The 13,594-nt window shown below is 40.1% G+C and overlaps 1 protein-coding gene across 17 annotated transcripts in view; it reads left to right on the forward strand.

Moving 5' to 3' along the window:
• The window catches only part of ptprsa (protein tyrosine phosphatase receptor type Sa), a 233,836-nt gene that overhangs the window by 110,661 nt on the left and 109,581 nt on the right, over positions 1-13,594 (forward strand). For all 17 annotated transcript variants that reach the window (XM_063495076.1, XM_063495088.1, XM_063495075.1 and 14 more), the window contains 2 exons: positions 8,312-8,457; positions 10,698-10,839. In XM_063495076.1, the coding sequence (XP_063351146.1) occupies positions 8,312-8,457; positions 10,698-10,839 (288 nt within the window). The remainder of the gene's footprint in view (positions 1-8,311; positions 8,458-10,697; positions 10,840-13,594) is intronic.

Here is a 13,594-nt window from a genome sequence, read left to right on the forward strand (position 1 = left end):
GTGAGGGTGTTCAATTATTTATATTCCTTTGAAGCTGCCAATTGAAAAAGAAAAAAAAATGAAGCCCCTTAGTGGAGAACATTTTCTTGTTCTTGTTTCCAATATCTTCACCTCTTGGTTTCTCGCTTCTTGTTTCTCTCAGTTTTTCTTTTTCTTTCCGCCTGCTTCAACTCCCTCCTTATCTTTTTCCAGTCAAATTGTGTTTGAGGCTCTCGATTTAGTTCTGTCAGTTCAACTTTATGTACACCCTGCTGTTGCATGCTGGCTCCTTGTGTTTACTCTATGCACTTTTTTTCCCGCTCTCAAATGAGAAGAAAACAAGTTAATTTTTAATTGAGTTACAGACATGAATCTGCTGCTTCAAGAAGCCTGCTGCTGCGGAGTAGAGGTTGAAATCTCCGAGCTGTACATTTACAAGTAGTAGACAGAAATGCTCCGACCCACTCACCTGCATCTTGTTTTCTAATCTTAATGTTTTAACTACACATTTAATCTGGATTTCTACACCTGTCATGTCATATATTCATGTGTTGTTCCTCAGTGACAAGAGTGCAAAGAATTAAACAAAAAAAATGCACTGCTAATGCTGTAATGCTTAATTTAAGTTAATTGTGAGAATGTTGCACTGTTCTGTTTATATGGACTCATGTCTGCTGCAGAAATGGTTCCAAAAGAATCTCCAAATAAGAAATATCTACTTAAAACACTTATTTCTAAGATTGCAAAGGTGGGTGTTTTTCTTTGTATGTGACTTTAAACACAGAGAAAGAAGCAGTAAGCATTTGCTGTTTTGTTTTCATTGAAATGCTAGACCCCCGCTCCATTTTCTTTCTCCTCTTTTGTGTTTTGTCTTTTGTTTTGATCAGACCTATAACACCTTTGGCAATTTGAGGTGTCTTCTTCATTTAATGAGCCAACAAGTGTCAATTGCCTCAAGTGAGTCTCTAAATGACACAAAATTGTTCTCAATTCGCCTCATCCGTGTGCGCTCTGTGGCCATTTTGAAATCAGGCACATACTTAAGCTTAATTTCCGTCCTCTCTCTGAGGAATCACACCTACTTATTTCCAATGGGCTGAAGGATACTTAGTGACTTTAGCTTTTTACTTTAGCCTTCAACAATGGTTTCAGTGGGACCAATTTGTGCATTTTACAAGTGTGCCATTCTTTTAAGAAATGCAGCTTCGCTGTGACAGCAGTGCGGTCAGGCTGTTTTTCACCTCTGGATACCAACACACATTTATTATGTTTTAAACCCTGGGTTCCCACATCCTGAGCAATGCCCCATGGACTTTTAAGAAGTGAAGTGGTCAACAAGTAAAGTTAAAAAATATGGCACACATTCAGTAGTTTGCATGCAAGCACATCACTTTTAGATGCCTCATGCCCTGTTGGCTTTAAATGTATTAGTTTATTAAATAAGTGACAGAAATTCCCAAAAAGAGATGAAGTCTCTTTTCTCGTGATGATATGTGATACAGTCTTTTTTCCACATTTATCCAGAAGTAATGTCATGTGTCCTTAGTTTGTTTTTTTTCTAAAAGGAAGAATTTGAGATATAATTTTCACTGTCTGTTCAATCAAGGCATTCAAAACCGCCCCAACACAGAAATTCAATAAGCCTTTCTTCTGTCGCCTTCTGCCTAGGAATCGAACACAACCCAAACATATGCAGCTGACTTTAGACTATATACATACATATATAGCTTCTTTTTCAAGCCCACATCCAGGCAGAACACATTTACAGGGCTTCTCCATCAGCAACACTATTATAAGATAAGTATACTTCTCAAAACCACCTTGGCAACTGATGAAGGAGAATTATATGCATAATACATCATTATATACTCAATACACACTTTAAGTAAATAATGGATGCTGAAGATTTTCACAATTTAGCTAACATTTTATCATTTATGACTGGAAAGAGAGAAAAAAGGGAAACAAGGAATAAATAAAGAAGTTAAAATAACCCATGTCACGCACCGACACTGTGGCTGGAGATGAAAATGTTGTCTAATAATAGTTAACTTACAGTTTTCTAACTACAAACAGCAGACACTTTTTCTGTCTTGTTTTCTGTTTTCTTGTCTGGGTCAAGTTTTTTGCCTTGGCCCGCTGGGCTTGCTTGGCAGTGATTGTGTGCGAAAACCTCTAGACAAGACAAAGCAAAGCAGTTTTCAAGTAAAGGCTTGGTTTCCATGGTGATGGCCCCTGCCCAGGCAGCCTGTGAGAATCGGTCCTGATTGATGGGGCTTGGTTGTTTAAGCCTGGGGGGTGTGGGTTTGCATGTGTGGGTCTATTCACTCATTCAATTGAATGTGCATTTGGCTAAAAGGTCTATCTGCCTACCTGTTTTTCTTTTCTATCCCTCCATCCTTACACATGTGTTGATAAAGTTCAAGGCTTTTGATCAGGTCCAGGATTGCTAGCTTTATAGATTTATGATGCATATAGTTACACCGTACAAGTTACAAAGTGACACAAATGTAGGTAATTTAATGTGTGATGTTTTACGAAAACAAAAGGGATGAAACAGTTTTGCAGAGAAGCTTTTTTATTTATATGTGTGTGAATCAAGTGCTTTCAGTTCCTTTACAGTGCTGACCTTTTGCTTCCTCCTAAAAGCTTAAATTCAGTCATTGTTTTCAACAGCTCTAGACAACATGACTAAAAGGGAGGTTTCAATCAACAAGCTGTATTTAGAAGAAGTAAAACTCACAAGGCTTCCGTTGAGGAACCTGTGTAAGGATTAATAAAGGTTGCTTCCAGCTGCCCTTGTCTCAGGTCAATCACTTAGTCTGTCAGCTTCCACTTCCTTTTACTCACCCTGTGGCTGCTGTGGCCAAGTCACGCAAGTCTGCGATGCCTTGAATTCTCTTAGCCCCCGTCTGCACCTGGAAACATCCCACACTGAAGAGAGACCAGCAGTTGACCTAGTAAGATGGGCTTTTTTAGGCCTTACAAAAATCAAAGTTAATGTTGAGATGCTGAATTTCCACCCTGAAGTATATTGACTGCACCCCTGTAGATCATGTGTCTGCTGTTTGGGTAACACGGAAATTAAGTTTAATCTTAGTTTAGCTTCACTAAATTGACTTGTTTAAATTTGTGACACACTGTGGTTTGTATTTTCTCGCATGCACTGTGTAAGCAGAACAAAGTAGACTTAAGATTATCCCTGCCAGACAGGCTTTAGAGTGTCTGCTTAGATAAAAGGGCCGTGAGTGGGATATGCATTAAGTTGCATATATGCACTTTTAAGTCATTATGAGTAAATTGGCATTTAAAAAAGAAGAAGAAGAAGAGAAAAAAGCAAAATTAATGTTATACTAATCTGCATCTCCATCCTGACCACCCTATTCTCAGGATCCTGCAGCAGCCTGGAGGAAGTGAAATTGATTTGCTGGTTGTAATACCTCTCATAGTACCAAATGTACTTTTTAGACATTGCTGGTAAATGTCCCGTGTGCTGTGAAAGATACCTATTTGTAGCAAGATGGATAACAAGTGCCCTTTACCAATTCTCTGCAAATCACTGAATGGCTGTGCATCATTTTGTCTCCCACTTTGCTAATTCAGAGGATAATGGCTCCTATTTATGACCCGAGAAGCTTTTCTCCATCAATTACAGTATTAGTCATAAAGCCAGTCCCCTCCCTCCTCTTACACCCCTCCTCCCCCACCAAACGACAACAGTAAAGTACTGTAAATGGAGCCGTCTCATATTCACATTCCCACCTCCCACTCTCTGCCACTTTATAATCACAGTGCTGGTGTATTCTGTGTTATCGGGTCCAACAGAGGTAGCGGCCAGTAGCAGGTGGTTGCTGTATTAGCTAAACAAGCGTCTGTGTGCACAGTGTGAGTTTTTCCTCCTCCTTCTATTCACTCTTGTTTGCGTGGATCTGTTCTATTCTCGGGGCCTTGTGAAGATAGCTGGGCCCCTATTGCTGGTTATTTTAGCTTAGGCCACGTCCCCCTGCCAGGCAGATAAAGACAGGTTCTGTGTGCTTATCTAGGCAAGGCTGTACCTCAGTCTGTCTGTGGGAAGCTTAGTAAATAGAGGGAGACTTTGGTAGAAGGGACAAATGGCCACTGTGGGTGCAGTGTCCTTTCAATGTCATCTCTGGTAACATAACGAACAACAGTACATGGAGACTGTCATGCAAGTTACCTTAGAGCCATAGAAGTGCATATATTTTCAGAAAAGGTGGCACTAGTGGGAATATAACCTGCCTACTAGTTCAAAAGAGAACCTTCTAAATGTTTTGCCTTCATGAAAATGAACTGAAAGCTATTTTTACCCACTGGACCAAAGGAAGCCTGGAGGATTTGGTGCTAAATGTAGCCTTAATGAGCAAGAAGGATGCCAGAGACTTGCAGTTTTTGTACTTGCATTTGATATTATTTGATACTGGTGTCAGTGCATATCGTCATCACACGGGCTATTCAATGCAGGAAACACTGTGAACAATTTCATCTGTTGATATAGGCTGCTCTGTGCCATTATTCATTATTGCAAAGCACTTTAAATCCAGGCTCCGTTCAACCTTTCTTACCCTGCAATTACTGGTGTTGGCAAAGTTCAAATTGAACTTGGAGTCAGTGGTAACTGGCAGCAAAAGCCCAGAGGATCACAGCTGGGAAAAACAGAACAAAAGGTTAATTATGCTCATCAGAGTTCACACAATCACACATGGCATACCTGCAGTAACTGCACCTTTATAGACATTCACAAGGCCAACAGCCAGTGCCAGTCAAACATATGCAGACAGGTACACAGAAACACCTCAGCAGAATACGTTTGCCCACCATTCATTTTATTCCTATATTGTCTTAAACACACTTTTTTAGTGTTTTTATTGAAAACAAGAACTACATTCAATTAAACTGGGAGTCCATCTAAATGAATTGTGCGGACAATTTTACCTAACCCGAATTGACTGGAAGTTGATTAATGCTACTGACTTTCAAAGAACATTAAACTCACTTTGTGAGACGACTAAAGTCTAAAAAAACACCCTTAAAAATACAAGGAAGGAGAGCAGAACTAGAGTTAAAACTTTTGCCAGTACTTATGTGACAAAAGTTTCAGGCAGTAGGATATAATTATGTGCAATTTTATGCCTTGCAGTAATCTCTGTAGAGGTTGAATTTGAGATGCATGTCTCTGTGAACAGTGACACCCAGGGATTAACCTATGACAGCAGTGACATCTGTAGGCCGTAGACTGATGTCCTCATCGTGAGAGAGATATTGTGTCTTACATTTGCACAAATACCTTTCCATTTTCTAGCACTAGCATTAGCTTTTGTCGAGCTGTGAGTGCCGCCTTACAGCTGAGCTGGTGGCCGTGATAGACGTTCTTAGCTGCGTTTTACATTTTTATTTCGTCCCCAGGCAATGGATGTCTTCTATTCAGAAGAATCTAGGACGGCTTTCAGAAAATGTACAAAACTCTGGTCACTCTTCCTTTCGTCGTTATTGAATGTCACTTTAGATGAGAGTTAATGTAAATCTAGGTCTTAGAAATCAGACTTATTGTTAGTGGCGTGATCAATGAATACTGTCGTAAATGCCTCGCTGATAAGGGGTACATGGACACCAGACGCCAAGTAGTTTAAGATGTTGCAGCACGTTCAGCAGATATTACTGTTTCCAAAAGGTATTAACTGGCCGTTTGATCTCATGCATTTAAAAAAAACTGAAAAATGCAAATAACCAAAAAAACAAAACAAAAAAAGCAATAGGTACTGAAAGTTATATAAAAGCTTTCTTTCTATAGAAATATGCAGCACTCTCTCTTCACAGCCTCTCCTCGAGTCTCTGGACCTCCTGTCACCTTCTCTACTCTTCTCTTCCAGTGTTCTCTTTACCACTGACCTCTCCACCTCCTGCTGCACTTGTCCTTCCGTCATTCCCAGCGGTCACACTCTTTTTCGTTCTCCTCTCAGCTCCCCAGCTGTCTCGCTTTATTTAAACCTTGCTGAGATAATATTGAAAACTATTTAGTTCTGAAAATTCTGCACGTTTCACGAGTTCAACTCAGACGCACATGCAAACAGTCGCATTTATTGTACATTTCTCACATCCTATGAAGCGAGACAGGGAGAGGTGGAGAAGGCGACTGGGTGGAAATGTCAAATGGTCCAGGGGAAAAACTAATCAAAGAATGCTGTCCTTCAGCAGAACCACCGCCACAGGCTTGATCTGTGTAAATCCCTCTTCTGTCTCAACAGAGAGCGCATTGTAAGGGGGAGGTCAAATGCAGAGGAGCTGTGTTGTGTAAAGCTGTGTTGTGCAGTTTCAGAATGGAAATTGAAAGTGTAAAATGCCAAAAGGGGTCATTGTATGCAACGCACAAATAAAGCAGGCCTGGTCCTTGATGGCGAAGAAAGGATGCCGTACCTATATTGTACCACAACCTTTAACCGTAGATATAGGAAGTATACTCTAGTGAAATAAACAACAGAGTGTTATTTGATTTTTTTTTTTTTTTGTAAATTCATTGTTTTTATCATGCATGTTATATGGTTTCTGTGAGCTGGAGAACATTGTTTGACAAATTGAAATTTCTTTATGTTTAAATCCTAAATTAGTTCATTAAGTAACATCAGGTTTGTATTCAGAATGAACTGGTTTGTAACATACATACTCTGCATGTATCATAAACATAGAATAAGCTTCTGAAGTTAGTAATGTTATTGTAATAATATTTATTTAGTTCAGTGTGGACAATATCCATCTCTCACAGACTGCAGGAAGAGATTTTATTATATATGAAAACAAAATTTACTATCAAATTAGCGCTTTAAATCTCACAGTCTTGCAATACCATTTACACTTTAAAAAAACACAATGTTATAGAGACCACTAGCACTATCCCTTGAGCTATGCATGCACCAATATTCCTAAAAACAAGTATGTTAAGCAGGACAGAAATAGCAGCACGATGAGAAAAACTGCTTATCTGCAGTAGGAGAACAATTTCTGCCAAACACTTGTCTCGATAAAAGAAAAATTACATCACAAATGATATTATTGAGTCTTGTTTTTAGCCATGAACTAATGTTAATAGTTGTTATTAGCTGAAAGTCTTTCTTTTTGTCATGTAGCCATAATGGTGCTTTTTGAAACAGACTTTTATCTGCAGATCATCCAAGCAATATAAATCAAGGTTGCACTTTTTTTTACTTTAGATTCTTATAAAGATTAAACACATTTTTATTATGTTTCTAAGCACTCATCCCAATAATTCAGCAGGCTAAAGTTAGTATGTCTGTGTTGCTGTGATATTTGCATCAGAAACATTTGGATTGTGTAGTGCCTCTTCTCGCCCTTCTTCTTTTCTTTCCCCTTGTCTAACGCTATTCCCCCTTACCTCGTTCTCCAATTGCGTATATCTCTTTACCAGATAATGAATGCAGGAACTCTCCTTCATATGTGTTTAGCAGTGCCTGGAGACTGGTGTTGGCCCATGGTCCCTTAATTATTAATTTGACGTTATGCGCTGGCCGTTTGATCATCCCCACATATCTGTATGATTCCGTTTTAACGAGTTCCCCAGGAGTCTGTTTTCTCTCTGTTTCTCTCTTTCTATCAGACTTGTTGTCTTGAACTTGCTGCAACCCAAGCACGAGGGGAAAATTCCAGCTCCAAAAGCACCAAAATTACAAACTTTTGATGGGCAAAAGCGTCAATTTTCCCGGGCAGATCAATTTTTAGTATGTTTTAGTGCAAGTGAGAATTGAACTGCTGCAGTGGCTTAGTCAGTGCTATACTCTGTCCAGCAGGAAAAGTCATGTTAAGCACTTGGAAAAAAAAATAGCGTCCAATTAAAACAAAAACTCATTTTTACTGTCTCATCTTCTTAATTGCTTTTGCTAATGTATTCCCAGCAATGCCGGTAGTATGCTAGGCTGTACTCTATTGCGCTGTGGGTAATCATTTTAAGCTAATAATCGTCTACACCTTAGCAAAGACTCTACATATAAATTCACACCACAATACTCTCTTCCCAGCCCAGCAGAACTCTGATGTTGTAACACTAAGATGCAGCACTGTGCTATGGAGACAAGAGTAAGAGACTGAAAGTGAAGAGTCAAGTGGAGGTTGATGAGACATTCTGTACTAGTGTGTCTCTCTATGGATGCGTGCACTTAAACCGGGATTTAAAAGTCTGTATTTTCAGAAATGTAATTATAAGAATGGCATTAGCTCTGGTGGTGCTGCATTTGCCTTTCGTCTACTAATGTATCTCCCTCTCTTCTTGTCCTCTCCCTCTTTCTCTGTTGTCTTCGCTCCTCAGCACTACCACGCTTCACAAAAGTTCCCGTTGACCAGATTGGTGTCTCGGGGGGTGTGGTCTCCTTTGTCTGCCAGGCAACAGGTGACCCCAAGCCAAAGGTTAGTTGGAACAAAAAAGGAAAGAAGGTGAACTCCCAGCGTATAGAGGTAAGTGAAACCTGCTGTCTATTGGTGCAGCCTTTATTCTAAATGTTCTTTGTTGTTCTTTGTGGGATCATTTTTTTGGAATTGTCCCACTTTACTTTATCTTGATGAGCTTTGGGTGAAATAATCAGTAATATTTTTATGCATCATATTAAAAAGTGTCACTGTCCAAAAATGTATTGACCTAAATTTTTTTTGTATCTTCATGTCAGTGAACATTACATTGAAACATTTTAGAGTATCGTGGGAGTAAATTGGGAAAAAAAGCTTTGATACTGCTAAAAATTTAGATAAATAGAAAGTTGTGTAATAAACAAAAGTTCTTTACCATTTGTTACTTCATATATTGTGATATTTACTGTTGTGACAAATAACAATCCTACAGTTTAATACCACATTACCACATTACACGTTTTACCACATATTTTCTTCTCAGCACTACAAAATTCCAAGTCTTCTCTTGCAGCTGGGGGCACTCACCACCTTATCAAAAGCAACATTTTAATTAGCCTTGAAATTGTTGCTGATAGCATCTTTGTTGGCTTGCTTCTCTAATCTTTAAGCAGTGTGCTAGTCTACCAGTAGCAACTGGTCAGTAATGAAATACAGAACCCTCTCATTCGTCTAAAGCCGTTTTTTTTTTCTTTTGCATTTTAATGACTCTGCTGTTGTCACATTTTTTCCCTCCTGTCTTTTTTCAGCACACAGCCCTGTCTGTGTGAATGTTTCTGCACGTTATTCATGATGTTTGTTGTTCACTTCTCGGCAGGCATCCCAGATGGCATCTCTAAAAGTCTTGATTGATGCTCAGTGTCTCTTAATTAAAAAGTTGCTTTCGTTAACAACGATGACAGTGACAGTGCAGGGATGCGCACACATGTACGCACACACACAGACATGCACAGTGCGGCGTGAAGGCAGCCACAGGGGGAGGGGCTAAAAAAGCAAAAAATGGCACCATCGACAAGGGGAGATCAGCATTTCCACTGAGGACAAAATTAAAAGACAAGTTGTGTTTGTGCGTTTGCCTCGTCTGCATGCTAAGTGGGAAACAAAGCCAAGGGCGTGAAGGAGCCCGCCAGAACGGACGCGTCTTTTTCTCCATTTATCATAAAATTAAATAAAAAAATTTGTAAAGGGGTTTTGAAGTAGCTGTTTTTTTTTTTTTCCTTTTCCACCCTCTAGACAGCTGCTTTGATATCAATCATGATGCCGTGCTCTGCAGTGTTTTTAGCCTAATTAGCTGCTCAGCCCTGAGATGTGCAACAGTGGAGCAGCAGGGCTGCTGAAGACTTCTACTTGCATCTTATAGTCATGCTTTGCTCAGAGTTCACAGCAGTGAGTCCTTGGCTGAGATGGTGTTAACTTTTGCGAGGAAGGACAGATACTGGAGGAGTAGGTTTGCTGTGAGAATGGCAGTCTTGACCATCTACACTGACACTTCACACATCCAGAATGAGGGCAAAAGAGAAAGGCATGGGAAATATTCAAATCAATGGCTAATTAACCGAGAATTTCCATAATTTAAATTCTAGTCTTTTACCCAAGTCTTGAAGTTCAGCTCATTGCTTCAGGATACATGCCTGTTGATATGCTGGTGTTCAGGGAGATCAAACAAGGCTATTTAAATGCTGGCCAGGGGCCAGTTTCTGCGACTACTGTTGTAAAACTGCCCGGTTGTCAGTCACACGCATTGTTATATTTTCAGTAAGTTTTTGTTTACATTGCTCTTCTTATAGAATAATAGTAATAATAGCAAATAATATATTTTTATCATAACCAAAGCTCTGTTCTGCTCAGTATTCTGACCGTTGTCTGATATTTTTTGTTTTGAAGAGGCTCCTTTAATTAGGTTCAAAACAAAAGGCTTTATAGAGAACAAAGGGCATAATTACAGATCAAATCAACAGATGAAATCACAAAGCACAAACACTGTTTGTAGAGAGAGTATGCTTCCTTATGATTTTTTTTTTTAAATTTCTGATGGCCTCAGGCTATAAAACATTACCAACACGGTACCTTTCCAAGCAATGATATTTTGGTGGAATTGAAAACGATTTCTCACATTTTGGGAGCACCGATGACACACTCGTCCTTGTATCTCCTTAGGAAATGTGAGAATCTTGTTTTCCTCAGGTTTACCATTCTTGCCTACCTGTTGCTTCAGGTTAAAGTAGTAGTTTTTCAGTCCAAATCACACATTTGTTTGACTTAACCGTGTTCCCTACACTTCAACCCCACAGACCATAGAGTTTGACGAGGGTGCCGGTGCAGTTCTGAGAATCCAGCCTCTCCGAGCGCCACGTGACGAGAACGTCTACGAATGCGTGGCTGAGAACAGCGAAGGCGAGATTGTCACCAGCGCCAAGCTGTCCATCATCCGAGGTAAATCTGGAATTATGTAACAGTGTGCAGAGGCGTAACTACAAAATAAATCATGAACACGTACGTCCATGAGCTCAAAAGATGACATCTTGCCCTGCAGTTACCAGTGTTGAGGGTTAACTCGTGAAGCCTGTTTGGAACAGCTGTAGATAGTGCCCTACTCTTTTTAGTTTATTATTTATTATTTATTTGTTTACATTTTGGGGATAAAAAAAAGATGTCTTCAGCTGTAGATGCTTTGATTTGATACAAATTCTTTTGCCGTGTAAAATGGTTTTCCTGAAGTGATGGTTAAAGAATGTGTGGTAAAGCCATACCTAACACCTCATGCATTTTATTGATTTGTTGCTAAAGGTTGCTACTTTAGTTTCAGTAAAGATATTACACCATTTTTTAGCAGCGATTTAGAGGTGATGAATGATGGTATCATAGACAGTCAAGCACATGTGGTCACATGTTTACACCTTTTTCTCTGTCATTCTACCTATCTCTGTTTGCCTTGCATTCATAGACACACGCATGGTGTCTTTTTCCTCCTCTGTTCACTCCTACTGCCATCTGCCATGTTTCCAGGCCTGGATGAAGCTGAGCAATTGCTGGCCGGCAGTGCACAAGCTAGACCTCCTTGGCTGTCACATCCACATGCGGTGGGGGTATTTTAGAGGCCTGGCCCAGAATTTTCAGTCAGTTATTGTTAGAAACAACCCCAAAAGCAGATGACTGGGTGCTATTCGGGTGGGAGTCTCCTAGGTATAGAGCTGCAAATGTCAATTCGATTTGAAAAAGTTACTTTTTCAAGAAGCGATTAATAATTTAAGTGATTATGCAAGCAGAAATGCCAGCATTTTCCACATTTGGTTTCCGAATTGGGTACTTTGCTCATTACACAATTAAATATGTTTGGGTTGCAATTTGCTTTTGAACTGTCAAAAGCAAAATGCAACCCTCTGGTAAGTCTTAAAACCAGAACATGTTGCAGTTTGCAGGAACATGAAATGTGATGTCATTCAGTGCAACGGTTCCTCTTCTCTTAGCTTAGGAACTGTCTTTGTTCCTCATTAAAAATTTGAAAGACGAGGATTTTGTGTGGCTGTCTAATTACGTTGGAAGCCCTGAACTTATGTTTAAAGGGCTTAATATCCTGCCATTTTAATTCTTAGTTTGATACATTATTAATTATTTTAAGGCAAATTAACTGTGCTGAAGCGCAGGGCATGCAAAGTGTAGGCACACATACAGATTTTAAACAAGAGATTGAAAAAATAGGAACACACACACCAGATTTTGAACTACAAGTCCTGGCATGTGCATATGAGTGTGTGTACTAGTGTGTGTTTGTGGCTGTGTGAAAGAGCACAGAGCAAACCCAGGGCAGTCCACAAGAGCAGAAGGAAAATGAAAAGTTATTGGAATCAGCTCAACGAGGCTTCCTCTTGAGCCCAGAGGAAGACAGCAGCTCTCCTGCCCAGGCAAGACCCAGCACTTAAGGAGGGATGAGAATGTGATGATGGGAGTGAATGTGCAAGATAAGTGTCAGAGGAGCAGAGCAGTGCAATCTCTTTGTTTTCCATCTGTAATGAGTTCTGGGGGGGCCCTGCATTCATCTATCAAGGGTTGAGAATGGAAAAAGGAAAGACAAATTAGGAAACTGGAATATTTTGGATTTTAGGTTATTATAATTTCATTCAGGTGTTCAGTTAACTGAAAACAAAGTGATGGAGAAAAAAAATGAGGAATGTAAATGAAAGCAAAGGTATGAAGGTAAAGGTGGGAGTGGAGAAAAGCCAGAGGAAAAAACGAGGGGGGTGAAAAATGGAGAAAAGTTGGCCAAAGATGAAGGAAAACAGGAGGTGTCGCGGGCGACTGGCAATACAGAACAGGTGAGGAGGACAATAGCCCAACACTGGTTCTTGGCACTGGGGCAAAGGATTATGGGATATGGCACAAGGCACAAGGGACACATTCGCAGTAAACATAGGGATGTGGTCTGGGATCTAGGGAGATTGAAAATGGGTCGCCGTGATGGGTGACTTGGCTAGCAAAAGCCACAGTGCACATTTGTGAGACTGTACAGCTGCATGCACAGAGGCATCCACATACCCACATTGAATAAATTTACACGGCTCACACATAAATGTAATGCACACACACACACACACACACACACATATATATATATATGCAGAGGCCAAGAAATATTCTCTCACAGTAAAACCATACAGTTTATTTGGACAGTATGCGGTGTAACTGATAAGCACACAGACCAAAAGACTGCAATATAGCTTTCTCTGCCATACTGAAAACTCATCTGCCATGAGAGCACATGGGATTCGCTCAGAGTTTGAAATGAAATTAGCAACAGCACAGTGTCCACCAAACTCACAATTCAATGCTTGTCTAAAATGGTACCAGCTAAATAGCTGCAGCTGACCACACCTGTGCTTATAGTTCATTCACCTACCATCGTATCTGCGCATGCAGGAATTCACGATACAGCATTTCTCTTTTTTTATCTAAAGATATGTGCAGTCTAGCTTTAATCCATGTCTTTTTTCACCGTACCGTGACAATGACAGTACCCTACGTTCTCATCTGTTGTCTCCACTGTTTGTGTGTGCATGTGTTTATTGGTGGCAATGGCAGGTTGTGTTTTGCATTGACTGTGACACCTCCTTGGCTGTTACTGCAGCAGCTGAATACCTAAGATCAGGGCCATCTGGCTCTAGTAAGACTTGCTTACAGTCCTCTGGGAGTC

Source organism: Pelmatolapia mariae, linkage group LG15 (assembly GCF_036321145.2).
Source record: "Pelmatolapia mariae isolate MD_Pm_ZW linkage group LG15, Pm_UMD_F_2, whole genome shotgun sequence".
Lineage (NCBI taxonomy): Eukaryota > Metazoa > Chordata > Actinopteri > Cichliformes > Cichlidae > Pelmatolapia > Pelmatolapia mariae.